At 50.1% G+C, this 15,420-nt stretch overlaps 1 protein-coding gene across 1 annotated transcript in view; it reads left to right on the forward strand.

The window, feature by feature from the left end:
• The first annotated feature begins 333 nt into the window (after nucleotides 1-333).
• LOC139279414 (transmembrane protein 178B-like) overlaps nucleotides 334-15,420 on the forward strand; it is a 38,320-nt gene continuing 23,233 nt past the window's right edge. The window contains exon 1 of the mRNA XM_070898526.1: nucleotides 334-703. Coding sequence (XP_070754627.1) covers nucleotides 334-703 — 370 coding nt within the window. The remainder of the gene's footprint in view (nucleotides 704-15,420) is intronic.

A 15,420-nucleotide genomic window follows, 5' to 3' on the forward strand; every position in this document is an offset into this window, starting at 1 on the left:
TCTTCCCCCCATCTCTCTTCCCCGCATCTCTCTTTCCCCCCCTCCTCCCCCCCCCTCTCTCCCCCCCCTCTCTCTCCCCCCCCCCCCCCCTCTCTCTCTCTCTCTCTCTTCCCTCTCCCCCTCTCTCTCTCCCCCCTTCTCTCCCCTCCCCTCCCTCTCCCTCCCCCCTGTGGTTCCAGTGGGAGCCGCTGTGCCCTGGGCCCCTCCCCTGCCGTGCTCCGCCCGGCCGCCCTACAGCCCGCACGGTGCGGTGCGGTGTGTGGGGCTGGGCTGGGGCTGGCGGCCGATGGCCGGGCTGTGAGCGGCTGACGTCTCCCTGTGGCTGAGCGGAAGATGGCGGCGATGAGGCTGCTGACGGGAGCGGGACTGCTGCTGGCACTGTGTGCGCTCGGACTGCTCGCCATGGCCATCTGCACCGACTACTGGTACGAGACGGACGCCCGGCGGCACCGGGACCGCTGCAAGAACTACGCCAACAAGCGGAACGACCCCGGCTTCATCTACATCCCCAACCACAACCTGCCCCTGCGGCAGGCCCCCCTGCCCCTGCCCCTGCACCGGTCCCGGCCCCGGAGGTACCTGCTGGGCTCGGCCACCGCCGACTCCCACTGCAGCCGCCACTTCAACTCCACCATCCTCGGCCTGTGGAGGAAATGTCACCGGCAGGGCTTCGACACAGACACCGAGGAGCTCATCGGCAAGGGTGAGGGGCCAGAGGGCCAGGCTTTGTGGGCTGGGGGGTATTGGGGGTCTGGTGTACTGCACAGGTGGGCTTGCTATCTGGTGTTCGCAGACAATGGGGGTCCGGGCGGGGAGGGGTTGGGGGATTGTTTGGCGGTCTGGGAGTGGGGGGGTCCGGGCGGGGATTGCTGTGTTTTGGGGGTCCAGATGTGGGGTGTTTGGGGGTGGGGGGGTTGGGGGTCCGGTTGGGGATTGCTGTGTTTGGGGGGTCCAGGTGTGGGGTGTTTGGGGGTCTGGTTGTGGTGATGTAGTTACTGAGTTTATGATCCAGGCTTGGACGCTCTCCATGGTGCTGAACCTTGTTGATCAAATATGAGAAGATTGTGAAGTTAGAGCACAGCGGCTCCTGGGGCTGTGGTACCAAAGCTTTGCTTTAACCCTTGTTACAGAGTGTGCAGTGTATCAAGGCCTCTCCTACGGTTGGCTCCTAACAGCCAGCTTAATGAAGAGCGCGGGCATGAAAGTATGAAATTATAGATTCATATCCGGGTAATGTGGGTTTGGGAGAGGGAGAGAGAGACACAGGCTGGTAGATCTAAATCGTTCAGCACATATCAGTCAGAGGGTCGGGGTTGGGGCTGTGTTTGGGACCCATAGACAGGAGCAGGGACACGGTGTGAGTGACAGAGGGCCACAGTCACTGGTGCTCTCCTCTCCCAGCCAAATCCTGTTTACTGGAATGTAATTTTTCTCGTACAATGCAGACTGAGGCATAAGGAATCTTCCTGTGTTGGCCTTGCAATTGTCCTCTTTGCAACTCACTGAAGACCAGGGAATGAATGAATTGTAAATCTTACTGTAATAGGAGGAAAGTTGTCTGACAGCTGGACAGAGCCTCTGAGCTGGGAGGGGCTGTGCAGTCAGATAACCTGCTTTCTAATTTAAATAGCGATTATTGTCTCACAGGATTACAGTGAAATAATACCACAGACGCAGGAGAGATGTGGCGGTTTGACCCTTTTACATCTGGGTCAGTGCCAGTGTGTGCGCACGCTGTTTGTGTCTTTGCACATGTGTATGCAACTGTATTTGTATATGCTTCAGCGGCTGAATGATCGACTCCTGTTCCTATGTCCTGTATGTTTGAGACTATATATGTATGTGTGTTCATGTCTATATGTGCATTTGTGTGTGAGACACACAAGGGCTAAGATCTCACAAAGATGATGTCACATTAATATGGAGGAAAGGAGAGTGTTTGGGCAGAGATGAGGAGGTGGGTGGGTGGAGATACAAAGCGGAGAGTAGGGTGAGGGGACGGAGAGAGAGGGAGTGTCGGGTGAGGGGACATAGAAAATAGGTGCAGGAGTAGGCCATTCGACCATTCAAGCCTGCACCGCCATTCAATGAATTCATGGCTGAACATGCAATTTCAGTACCCCATTCCTGCTTTCTCACCATACCCTTTGATTCCCCTAGTAGTAAGGACTACATCTAACTCCTTTTTGAATATATTTAGTGAGTTGGCCTCAACAACTTTCTGGTAGAGAATTCCACAGGTTCACCACTCTCTGGGTGAAGAAGTTTCTCCTCATCTCGGTCCTAAATGGCTTACCCCTTATCCTTAGACTGTGACCCCTGATTCTGGACTTCCCTAACATTGGGAACATTCTTCCTGCATCTAACCTGTCTAAACCCGTCAGAATTTTAAACGTTTCTATGAGATCCCCTCTCATTCTTCTGAACTCCAGTGAATACAAGCCCAGTTGATCCAGTCTTTCTTGATATGTCAGTCCCGCCATCCCGGGAATCAGTCTGGTGAACCTTCGCTGCACTCCCTCAATAGCAAGAATGACCTTCCTCAAGTTAGGAGACCAAAACTGTACACAATACTCCAGGTGTGGCCTCACCAAGGCCCTGTACAACTGTAGTAACACCTCCCTGCCCTTGTACTCAAATCCCCTCGCTATGAATGTCAACATGCCATTTGCTTTCTTAACCGCCTGCTGCACCTGCATGCCAACCTTCAATGACTGATGTACCATGACACCCAGGTCTCTTTGCACCTCCCCTTTTCCTAATCTGTCACCATTCAGATAATAGTCTGTCTCTGTTTTTACCACCAAAGTGGATAACCTCACATTTATCCACATTATACTTCATCTGCCATGCATTTGCCCACTCACCTAACCTATCCAAGTCGCTCTGCAGCCTCACAGCATCCTCCTCGCAGCTCACACTGCCACCCAACTTAGTGTCATCCGCAAACTTGGAGATACTACACTCAATCCCCTCATCTAAATCATTAATGTACAGTGTAAACAGCTGGGGCCCCAGCACAGAACCCTGCGGTACCCCACTAGTCACTGCCTGCCATTCTGAAAAGTACCCATTTACTCCTACTCTTTGCTTCCTGTCTGACAACCAGTTCTCAATCCATGTCAGTACACTACCCCCAATCCCATGTGCTCTAACTTTGCACATCAATCTCTTGTGTGGGACCTTGTCGAACGCCTTCTGAAAGTCCAAATATACCACATCAACTGGTTCTCCCTTATCCACTCTACTGGAAACATCCTCAAAAAATTCCAGAAGATTTGTCAAGCATGATTTCCCTTTCACAAATCCATGCTGACTTGGACCTATCATGTCACCTCTTTCCAAATGCACTGCTATGACATCCTTAATAATTGATTCCATCATTTTACCCACTACCGATGTCAGGCTGACCGGTCTATAATTCCCTGTTTTCTCTCTCCCTCCTTTTTTAAAAAGTGGGGTTACATTGGCTACCCTCCACTCGATAGGAACTGATCCAGAGTCTATGGAATGTTGGAAAATGACTGTCAATGCATCCGCTATTTCCAAGGCCACCTCCTTAAGTACTCTGGGATGCAGACCATCAGGCCCTGGGGATTTATCGGCCTTCAATCCCATCAATTTCCCCAACACAATTTCCCGACTGATAAGGATTTCCCTCAGTTCCTCCTTCTTACTAGACCCTCTGACCCCTTTTATATCCGGAAGGTTGTTTGTGTCCTCTTTAGTGAATACCAAACCAAAGTACTTGTTCAATTGGTCTGCCATTTCTTTGTCCCCAGTTATGACTTCCCCTGATTCTGACTACGTTTGTCTTTACTAACCTTTTTCTCTTTACATATCTATAGAAGCTTTTGCAGTCTGTCTTAATGTTCCCTGCAAGCTTCCTCTCGTACTCTATTTTCCCTGCCCTAATCAAACCCTTTGTCCTCCTCTGCTGAGTTCTAAATTTCTCCCAGTCCCTGGGTTCACTGCTGTTTCTGGCCAATTTGTATGCCACTTCCTTGGCTTTAATACTATACCTGATTTCCCTTGATAGCCACGGTTGAGCCACCTTCCCTTTTTTATTTTTACGCCAGACAGGAATGTACAATTGTTGTAGTTCATCCATGCAGTCTCTAAATGTCTGCCATTGCCCATCCACTGTCAACCCCTTAAGTATCATTCGCCAATCTATCCTAGCCAATTCATGCCTCATACCTTCAAAGTTACCCTTCTTTAAGTTCTGGACCATGGTCTCTGAATTAACTGTTTCATTCTCCATCCTAATGTAGAATTCCACCATATTATGGTCACTCTTCCCCAAGGGGCCTCGCACAACGAGATTGCTAATTAATCCCCTCTCATTACACAACACCCAGTCTAAGATGGCCTCCCTCCCCCAGTTGGTTCCTCGACATATTGATCTAGAAAACCATCCCTTATGCACTCCAGGAAATCCTCCTCCACCGTATTGCTTCCAGTTTGGTTAGCCCAATCTATATGCATATTAAAGTCACCCATGATAACTGCTGCACCTTTATTGCATGCACCCCTAATTTCCTGTTTTAATGCCCTCCCCAACATCACTACTACTGTTTGTACACAACTCCCACTAGCATTTTCTGCCCTTTGGTATTCCGTAGCTCCACCGATACCAATTCCACATCATCCAGGCTAATGTCTTTCCTTACAACTGCATTATATAGGGGAGTGCAGAGTGAGGGGACGGGGAGGGTGAGGGGATGGGGAAGGTGAGGGGATGGAGAGAGAGAGAGAGAGGGGATGGGGAGGGTGAGGGGATGGGGAGGGTGAGGGGATGGGGAGGGTGAGGGGATGGGGAGGGTGAGGGGATGGGGAGGGTGAGGGGATGGGGAAGGTGAGGGGATGGAGAGAGAGAGGGGGAGTGCAGGGTGAGGGGATGGAGAGAGAGTGGGAGTGCAGGGTGAGGGGAGGGTGAGGGGATGTGGAGAGAGAGAGAGAGGGGAAGTGCAGGGTGAGGGGACGGAGAGAGGGGGAGTGCAGGGTGAGGGGACGGAGAGAGGGAGGAGGAGTGCAGGGTGAGGGGACGGAGAGAGGGAGAGAGAGGGGGAGTGCAGGGTGAGGGGAGGGAGAGAGAGGGGGAGTGCAGGGTGAGGGGACGGAGAGGGGTGAGGAGTGCAGGGTGAGGGGATGGGGAAGGTGAGGGGATGGAGAGAGAGAGAGAGAGGGGGAGTGCAGGGTGAGGGAACGGAGAGAGAGAGGGGGAGTGCAGAGTGAGGGGACGGAGAGAGGGAGGGGGAGTGCAGGGTGAGGGGACAGAGAGAGGGGGAGTGCAGGGTGAGGGGAGGGGGAGTGCAGGGTGAGGGGACGGAGAGAGGGGGAGTGCAGGGTGAGGGGACGGAGAGAGGGGGAGTGCAGGGTGAGGGGACGGAGAGAGAGAGAGAGAGGGGGAGTGCAGGGTGAGGGGACGGAGAGAGAGGGGATTGCAGGGTGAGGGTTCAGAGAGAGAGAGAGAGAGAGAGAGAGGGGAAGTGCAGGGTGAGGGGACGGAGAGAGAGGGGTGTGCAGGGTGAGGGGACGGAGAGAGAGAGAGAGAGGGGGAGTGCAGGGTGAGGGGACGGAGAGATAGGGGAGTGCAGGGTGAGGGTTCAGAGAGAGGGGGGCGAGGGGACAGAGAGAGGGGGAGTGCAGGATGAGGGGGACGGAGAAAGAGGGGAGTGCAGGGTGAGGGTTCAGAGAGAGAGGGGAGGGCGAGGGGACAGAGAGAGAGAGAGGGAATGCAGGGTGAGGGGACGGAGAGAGAGAGAGAGGGGGAATGCAGGGTGAGGGGACGGAGAGAGAGAGGGGAATGCAGGGTGAGGGGATGGAGAGGGAGAGAGAGAGAGGGAATGCAGGGTGAGGGGACGGAGAGAGAGGGGAATGCAGGGTGAGTTGCTGGGGATATGGAGGAGCGGGTAGGATGAATGGTCCAGTGGGGCGCTTATCTGCTGTGAAAACCTCATCCATTCCTTTGTTACCTCCAGCCATGACTATTCCAATGGTCTCCTGGCTGGCCTCCAGTCTTCCACCTTACATAATCGTGCTTGTCCAAACCTTCGCTGTCCATATCTTATCTCACACCACGTCCCATCAGTCATCACCCCTGTGCTTGCTGATCTACATTGGCTCCCAGTACAGCAAAGCCTTAATTTTAAAATTCTCATCCTTGTTTTCAAATCCCTCCATGGCTTTGCCGTACTCTATATCTGTAACCTCCTCCAGCCCCACAAGCCTTTGAGATATTTAAATGGTGAGAAACTTTTAAATGTTGGTGTTGGGAGAGACTTGGGTGTCCTTGTGCAAGAAACACAGAAAGCTAGCAAACAGGTACAGCAAGTAACAAGGAAGGCCAATGGCATGTTGTCCTTTATTGCAGGGGGTTGGAGTATAAGAGTAAGGAAGTCTTGCTACAATTAATAGGGTGTTGGTGAGACATGCAGACCGTGATCCTGACCAACGGATCCATCACAGACCCAATCCACGTCCAGACCGGAGTCAATCAGGGCTGCGTTATCGCGCTAACCCTCTTCTCGATCTTCCTCGCTGCCATGCTCCACCTCACTCAACACTCCGCTGGAGTGGAACTAAACTACAGATCCAGTGGAAACCTGTTCTACCTTTGCCGTCTCCAGGCCAGGTCCAAGACCGTCCCATCCTCTGTCATCGAGCTACAGTACACGGACGACGCTTGCATCTGCGCACATTGAAGCTGAACACCAAGCCATCGTCAACATCTTCACCGAGACGTACAAAGCATGGGCCTTACACTAAACATCCATAAGACAAAGGTCCTCCACCAACCTGACCCCGACACAGCATTGCACCCCCCGCCCCCCTCCCCCGGTCATCAAAATCCATGGCACGGGCAGACATCGACAAAGAGGTCCAACACCACCTCCAGTGCGCCAACGCAGCCTTCGGTCGCCTGAGGAACAGTGTTCGAAGACCAGGACTTCAAATCTGCCACTAAGCTTTATGGTCTACAGGGCTGTAGTGATACCCGCCCTCCTGTATGGCTCAGAGACTTGGACCATGTACAGTAGACATCTTAAATAGCTGGAGAAATATCACCAACGATGTCTCCGCAAGATCCTGACAGAAGGACCAATGTCAGCGTTCTCGCTCAGGCTAGCATCGAAGCACTGACCACACTCGACCAGCTCTGTTGCGTGGGCCACATTGTCCGCATGCCCGACACAAGACTCCCAAAGCTAGCGCTCCCCAGATGGGCAGAGGAAACGTTTCAAGGACACCCTCAAAGCCTCCTTGATCAAATGCAACATCCCAACCAACACCTCGGAGTCCCTGGCCAAAAACCTGTTGCACTGTGATGTACCAGCCCTGGGAGTGTTAGATGGGACAGTGTAGAGGGAGCTTTACTCTTTATCTAACCCATGCTGTACCTACCCGAGGAGAATTTGATGGGACAGTGAAGCGGGTGCTTTAATCTGAATCTAACCACTATTTAATAATATATCCCAGCTTTCCTTTTGTGACTGTCAGCACCCATTTAAAACATAACTTTAGAAATGGTGGTTTCTCGAACACTATTCTAGACCTCGGAGCAAAGCTGGATCGAGGACCTTGAGCCGCATGAAATGTCAGCCTAACCAGTCGTTTGTTCAATACAGGGAGTTAGATACAGAGTAAAGCTCCCACTTCACTGTCCATCAAACACTCCCAGGGCAGGGTGTTTGATGGGACAGTGCAGAGGGAGCTGTACTCTGTATCTAACCCGTGCTGTACCTGCCCTGGGAGTGTTGGATGGGACAGTGTGGAGGGAGCTTTACTCTGTATCTAACCCGTGCTGTACTTGCCCTGGGAGTGTTTGATGGGGCAGTGCAGAGGGAGCTTTACTCTATCTAACCCCGTGCTGTACCTGCCCTAGGAGTGTTTGATGGGACAGTGTAGAGGGAGCTTTACTCTGTATCTAACCCCGTACTGTACCTGCCCTAGGAGTGTTTGATGGGACAGTGTAGAGGGAGCTTTACTCTGTATCTAACCCCGTACTGTACCTGCCCTAGGAGTGTTTGATGGGACAGTGTAGAGGGAGCTTTACTCCCAGGCGATTTGCAGGATCCACCAACCTGACCCTACCACACAGCACTGTCTCCCGGTCATCAGAATCCACGGCGTGGCCCTGGACAACGTGGACCACTTTCCATACCTCGGGAGCCTACTGTCAGCAAGGGCAGAAATCGACGACGAGGTCCGACACCGCCTCCAGTGTGCCAGTGCAGCCATCATTCGCCTGAGGAAAAGTGTTCGAAGACCAGAACCTCAAATTTGACACCAAGCTCACGGTCTACACAGCTGAAGTGATACCCGCCCTCCTGTATGGCTGAGATGTGGACCATATACAGTAGACACCGGAAAACACTGGAGAAATACCACCAACGATGTCTACGCAAGATTTGGTAACTCGTGCTGTACCTGTTCTGGGAGTGTTTGATGGGGCCTTACTCTGTATCTAACCCGTGCTGTACCTGCCCTGTGAGTTTTTGGGACAGTGTAGACGGAGCTTTACTCTGTATCTAACCCGTGCTGTACCTGCCCTGGGAGTGTTTGATGGGACAGTGTAGAGGGAGCTTTACTCTGTATCTAACCCATGCTGTACCTGACCTGGGAGTGGTTGATGGGGCAGTGTAGAGTGAGCTTTAGTCTGTATCTAACCCGTGCTGTTCCTGCCCTGGGAGTGTTTGATGGGACAGTGTAGAGTGAGCTTTACTCTGCATCTAACCCATGCTGTACCTGCCCTGGGAGTGTTTGATGGGACAGTGTAGAGTGAGCTTTACACTGTATCGAACCCATGCTGTACCTGCCCTGACAGTGTAGAGGGAACTTTACCCTGTATCTAACCACGTGCTGTACCTGCCCTGGGATTGTTTCATGGGGCAGTGTAGAGGGAGCTTTAGAACATCATAACATAAGAATTAGGAACAGGAGTAGGCCATCTAGCCCCTCGAGCCTGCTCCGCCATTCAATAAGATCATGGCTGATCTGGTCGTGGACTCAGCTCCACTTACCCGCCCTCTCCCCGTAACCCTTAATTCCCTTATTGGTTAAAAATCTATCTATCTTTGACTTGAAAACATTCAATGAGCTAGCCTCAACTGCTTCCTTGGGAAGAGAATTCCACAGATTCACAACCCTCTGGGAGAAGAAATTGTTTCTCAACTCGGTTTTAAATTGGCTGTGCCCCCTAGTTCTAGTCTCCCCGACCAGTGGAAACAACCTCTCTGCCTCTATCTTGTCTATCCCTTTCATGATTTTAAATGTTTCTATAAGATCACCCCTCATCCTTCTGAACTCCAAGGAGTAAAGACCCAGTCTACTCAATCTATCATCAGAAGGTAACCCCCTCATTTCTGGAATCGGTCTCTGTACCCCTTCCAAAGCCAGTATATCCTTCCTTAAGTAAGGTGACCCAAACTGCACGCAGTACTCCAGGTGCGGCCTTACCAATACCCTGTACAGTTGCAGCAAGACCTCCCTGCTTTTGTACTCCATCCCTCTCGCAATGAAGGCCAACATTACATTCGCCTTCCTGATTACCTGCTGCACCTGCAAACTTTTTTTTTTGGGATTCATGCACAAGGACGACACGCAGCTCCTGTTTGTGAGTGTGGGGGGGCGTCAGGACCGCCCTCCGGGTGCTGCCTGTCTTTTACAAGGAACTCATCAGGGTCTGGAACAAAGTCTCCACCAAGCGCAGCTCTCCACCGGCTGGAGTGGCGGCCGTCCTGCAGGAGCCGCTGCTTGGGAATCCGTACCTCCACAACCGAGGTTTTTTGTGGCGGTCGGACGAGAGGGCTGTGGCTGGTGAGGTGACCAGGGTCAGGGACCTGCTCGATGGCGGAGGAGCGGGCTGGATGGCGCCAGATACGCTGGCGCGGCGCCTAAATTCTGCCAACGTCCGCCACGCGGCCGATGCCATCGAGTCGCTAAAAAGAGCTCTGGGCCCCGACTCCGTTAGGTGCATCGAGGAGGCTCAAGCACGTGGGGAGATCTCGTCCGAACTGACCCCCGTCCGGATGGAATTCCTCATCGGCGCCAAACCCCGGAACCTCCCTCGGGGGCCGGCGCCTCACAACTTGAGCCGCCTCGGGGAAATCCCCTCCGTGCCTTTCAGTTCCGCGCGGAGGGGTTTCCTGTACGGGCTGCTCCTGCACACTCTCAACTTTGCCATCCTCGCCTGCCGTTCGGACACGTCATGGCGTACCATCTTGCCGTCCGGAGGAGGCGGGGGTCCCCGATGGAGGGCACTCTACGCAGGGGTCCTCCCACTATTTGTCGGGGACTTGGCCTGGAGGGTGGTGCACGGAGCAGTGCCGTGCAATAAATTTTTAAGCCGGTTCACGGGCTCCCAGGCCGCCTGCAATTTCTGCGGTCTGGAAGAGTCCGTGTTCCATGTTTTTATTGAGTGCACGAGGTTGCAGCCCCTGTTTTGTTATTTAAAGGGGCTGCTCCTGAAATTCTGGCTGCACTTCAGTCCAACACTCCTGATCTTCGGGCACCCTGTGCGGAGGGGAGCGGGTAGGTCCGAGGGCCTCCTCATAGGACTGCTCCTGGGCACGGCCAAGGGGGCCATCAGCCGGTCCAGGCAGCGGGCGGTCGAGGGGGTCGTTCAGCCGGACTGCCTGTCTCTCTTCCGCGCATACATCCGGTCCAGGGTGTCCTTGGAGATGGAGCACGCGGTGTCCACCGGTACGCTCGCGGCCTTCCGCGAGAGGTGGGCACCGGAGGGACTGGAGTGCATCATCACGCCCGGCAACCAAATTTTAATTTGATTTTATGTTTTTAAGTTAATTTGTTTTAATTGCCGGTGCTGTTAGTGTCCCCCTCCCCTTTTATAGGGGGCACTTGGAGAAAAAATATGTTTTTGTGCCCCCAAAAAATACCACAAAAAATAAAAGGGCCTGTAAATGTTTGGTGTTTCCCCCAGATCGGGGGGCATGGTTTAATGTTTTTTGTTTGCTCCAAAAAGAGTTTCATGCACAAGGACCCCCAGGTCGCTCTGCACCGCAGCATGTTGTAATTTCTCCCCATTCAAATAATATTCCCTTTTACTGTTTTTTTTCCCCCAAGGTGGATGACCTCACACTTTCCGACATTGTATTCCATCTGCCAAACCTTAGCCCATTCGCTTAACCTATCCAAATCTCCTTGCAGCCTCTGAGTCCTCTACACGACCCGCTTTCCCACTAATCTTAGTGTCATCTGCAAATTTTGTTGCACTACACTCTGTCCTCTCTTCTAGGTCATCTATGTATATTGTAAACAGTTGTGGTCCCAGCACTGATCCCTGTGGCACACCACTAACCACTGATTTCCAACCGGAAAAGGACCCATTTATCCCGAATCTCTGCTTTCTGTTCGCCAGCCAATTCTCTATCCATGCTAATACATTTCCTCTGACTCCGCGTACCTTTATCTTCTGCAGTAACCTTTTGTGTGGCACCTTATCGAATGCCTTTTGGAAATCTAAATACACCACATCCATCGGTGCACCTCTATCCACCATGCTCGTTATATCCTCAAAGAATTCCAGTATATTAGTTAAACATGATTTCCCTTTCATGAATCCATGCTGCGTCTGCTTGATTGCACTATTCCTATCTAGATGTCCCGCTATTTCTTCCTTAATGATAGTTTCAAGCATTTTCCCCACTACAGATGTTAAACTAATCGGCCTATAGTTACCTGCCTTTTGCCTGCCCTCTTTTTTTAAACAGAGGCGTTACATTAGCTGCTTTCCAATCCGCTGGTACCTCCCCAGAGTCCAGAGAATTTTGGTAGATTATAACTAATGCATCTGCTTTAACTTCCGCCATCTCTTTTAATACCCTGGGATGCATTTCATCAGGACCAGGGGACTTGTCTACCTTCAGTCCCATTAGCCTGTCCAGCACTACCCCACTAGTGATAGTGATTGTCTCAAGGCCCTCCCTTCCCACATTCCTGTGGCCTGCAAATTTTGGCATGGTTTTTGTGTCTTCCACTGTGAAGACGGAAGCAAAATAATTGTTTAAGGTCTCAGCCATTTCCACATTTCTCCATTATTAAATCCCCCTTTTTATCTTCTAAGGGACCAATATTTACTTTAGTCACTCTTTTCCGTTTTATATATCTCAAAGCTTTTACTATCTGTTTTTATGTTTTGCGCAAGTTTATCTTCGTAATCTATCTTCCCTTTCTTTATTGCTTTTTTAAGTCATTCTTTGCTGTTGCTTAAAATTTTCCCAATCCTCTAGTTTCCCACTAACCTTGGCCACCTTATACGCATTGGTCTTTGATTTGATACTTTCCTTTATTTCCTTGGTTATCCACGGCTAGTTATCCCTTCTCTTGCCGCCCTTCTTTTTCACTGGAATATATTTTTGTTGCGCACTATGAAAGAGCTCCTTAAAAGTCCTCCACTGTTCCTCAATTGTGCCACCGTTTAGTCCTTGTTTCCAGTCTACTTTAGCCAACTCTGCCTTCATCCCACTGTAGTCCCCTTTGTTTAAGCATAGTACGCTCGTTTCTGACACAACTTCCTCACCCTCAATCTGTATTACAAATTCAACCATACTGTGATCACTCATTCCGAGAGGATCTTTTACTAGGAGATCGTTTATTTTTCCTGTCTCATTACACAGGACCGGATCTAAGATGGCTTGCTCCCTTGTAGGTTCTGTTACATACTGTTCTAAGAAACAATCCCGTATGCATTCTATGAATTCCTGGCTACCCCGTGCGATTTGATTTGACCAATCGATATGTAGGTTAAAATCCCCCATGACTACTGCCGTTCCTTTTTCACATGCCTCCATTATTCCCTTTGATTATTGCCCGCCCCACCGTGAAGTTATTATTTGGGGGCCTATAAACTATGCCGACCAGTGACTTTTTCCCCTTACTATCTCTAATCTCCACCCACAATGATTCAACATTTTGTTCATTGGAGCCAATATCATCTCTCACAACTGCCCTGATATCATCTTTTATTAACAGAGCTACCCCACCTCCTTTCCCTTCTTGCCTATCTTTCTGAATCGTCAGATACTCCTGTATGTTTAATTCTCAGTCTTGGCCACCTTGCAACCATGTTTCTGTAATGGCCACCAAATCATACCCATTTGTAATGATTTGTGCCGTCAACTCATTTACTTTATTTACTTTAGCCTGTGATGATTAATTGAAGGGTCAAGGATGTCTCGGAGCGGCTGCAGGACATTTTGTAGGGGGAGGATGAACAGCCAGATGCCGTGGTGCATATAGGTACCAACGATGTAGGTAAAAAATGGGATGAGGTCCTCAATCTGAATTTAGGGAGCTAGGAGTTAAATTAAAAAGTAGGACCTCAAAGGTAGTACCAGTGCCACGAGCTAGGAATCGCAGGATAGCTCAGATGAATACGTGGCTTGAGGTGTGGTGCAGAAGGGAGGGATTCAAATTCCTGGGACATTGGAACCAGTACAAACCGGACCTTCTGCACCTGGGCAGGACCGGAACCAATGTCCGAGGGGGTAGTGTTTGCTAGTGCTGTTGGGGAGGAGTTAAACTAATATGGCAGGGGGATGGGAACCTATGCAGGGAGACAGAGGGATGTAGAATGGGGGCAGAAGCAAAAGATAGAAAGAAGGAAAGTAAAAGTGGAGGGCAGAGAAACCCAAGGCAAAAAGGGCCACATTACAGCAAAATTCGAAAGACAAGCCTGACGGCTCTGTCCCTCAATGCAAGGAATATTCGTAATAAGGTGGACGAATTAGCTGCACAGGCAGCAATTAATGAATTTAATATAATTGGCATCATGGAGACATGGCTCCAGGGTGACCAAGGCTGGAAACTCAACATCTAGGGGTATTCAACATTGAGGAAGGATAGACAGAAAGGAAAAGGAGGTGGGGTAGCGTTACTGGTTTAAGAGGAAATTAACGCAATAGTAAGGAAGGACATTAGGTTCGAGGATGTGGAATCTGTATGGATGGAGCTGCAGAATACCAAAGGGCAGAAAACGCTAGTGGGAGTTGTGTACAGACCACCAAACCGTAGTAGTGAGGTTGGGGACAGCATCAAATAAGAAATTAGGGATGTGTGTAATAAAGGTACAGCAGTTATCATGGGTCACCTTAATCTCCATATAGACTGGGCTAACCTAACTGGTAGCAATGCGGTGGAGGAGGATTTCCTGGAGTGTATTAGGGATGGTTTTCTAGACCAATATGTCGAGGAACCAACTAGAGGCTGGCCATCGTAGACTGGGTGATGTGTAATGAGAAAGGACTAATTAGCAATCTTGTTGTGCGAGGCCCCTGGGGAAAAGTGACCATAATATGGTAGAATTATTTAAGATGGAGAGTAACACAGTTAATTCAGAAACTAGGGTCCTGAACTTAAGGAAAGGTAACTTCGATGGTATGAGACGTGAATTGGCTAGAATGAAACTTAAAGGATTGACGGTGGATAGGCAATGGCAAACGTTTAAAGATCACATGGATGAACTTCAAAAATTGTACATTCCTGTCTGGAGTAAAAATAAAACTGGGAAGGTAGATCAACTGTAGCTAACAAGGGAAATTAAGGATAGTGTTAAATCCAAGGAAGAGGCATATAAATTGGCCAGAAAAAGCAGCAAACCTGAGGACTGGGATAATTTTGTAATACAGCAGAGGAGGACAAAGGGTTTAATTAGGAGGGGGAAAATAGAGTATGAGAGGAAGATTGCTGGGAACATAAAAACTGACTGCAAAACCTTCTAGAGATATGGGAAGAGAAAAAGATTAGTGAAAACAAATGTAGGTCCCTTGCAGTCAGATTCAGGTGAATTTATAATGGGGAACAAAGAAATGGCGGACCAGTTAAACAAATACTTTGGTTCTGTCTTCACGAAGGAAGACACAAATAACCACCTGGAAATAGTAGGGGACCGATGGTCTAGTGAGAAGGAGGAACTGAAGGCAATCCTTATTAGGCGGGGAATGGTGTTAGGGAAATTGATGGGATTGAAGGCCGATAAATCCCTGGGGCCTGATAGTCTGCATCCCAGAGTACTTAAGGAAGTCGCCCTAGAAATAGTGGATGCATTGGTGATCATTGTCCAACAGTCTATCGACTCTGGATCAGTTCCTATGGACTGGAGGGTAGCTAATGTAACACCACTTTTTAAGAAAGGAGGGAGAGAGAAAACGGATAATTATAGACCAGTTAGCCTGACATCGGTAGTGGAGAAAATGTTGGAATCAATTATTAAAGATGAAATAGCAGCACATTTGGAAAGCAGTGATGGGATCGGTCCAAGTCAGCGTGGATTAATGAAAGGGAAATCCTGCTTGAAAATCTAGAATTTTTTAAGGATCTAACTGGTAGAGTGGACAAGGGAGAACCAGTGGATGTGGAGTATTTGGACTTTCAAAAGGCTGTTGACAAGGTCCCACA

The sequence above is a fragment of the Pristiophorus japonicus genome, chromosome 14 (assembly GCF_044704955.1).
Source record: "Pristiophorus japonicus isolate sPriJap1 chromosome 14, sPriJap1.hap1, whole genome shotgun sequence".
NCBI classification, from domain to species: domain Eukaryota; kingdom Metazoa; phylum Chordata; class Chondrichthyes; family Pristiophoridae; genus Pristiophorus; species Pristiophorus japonicus.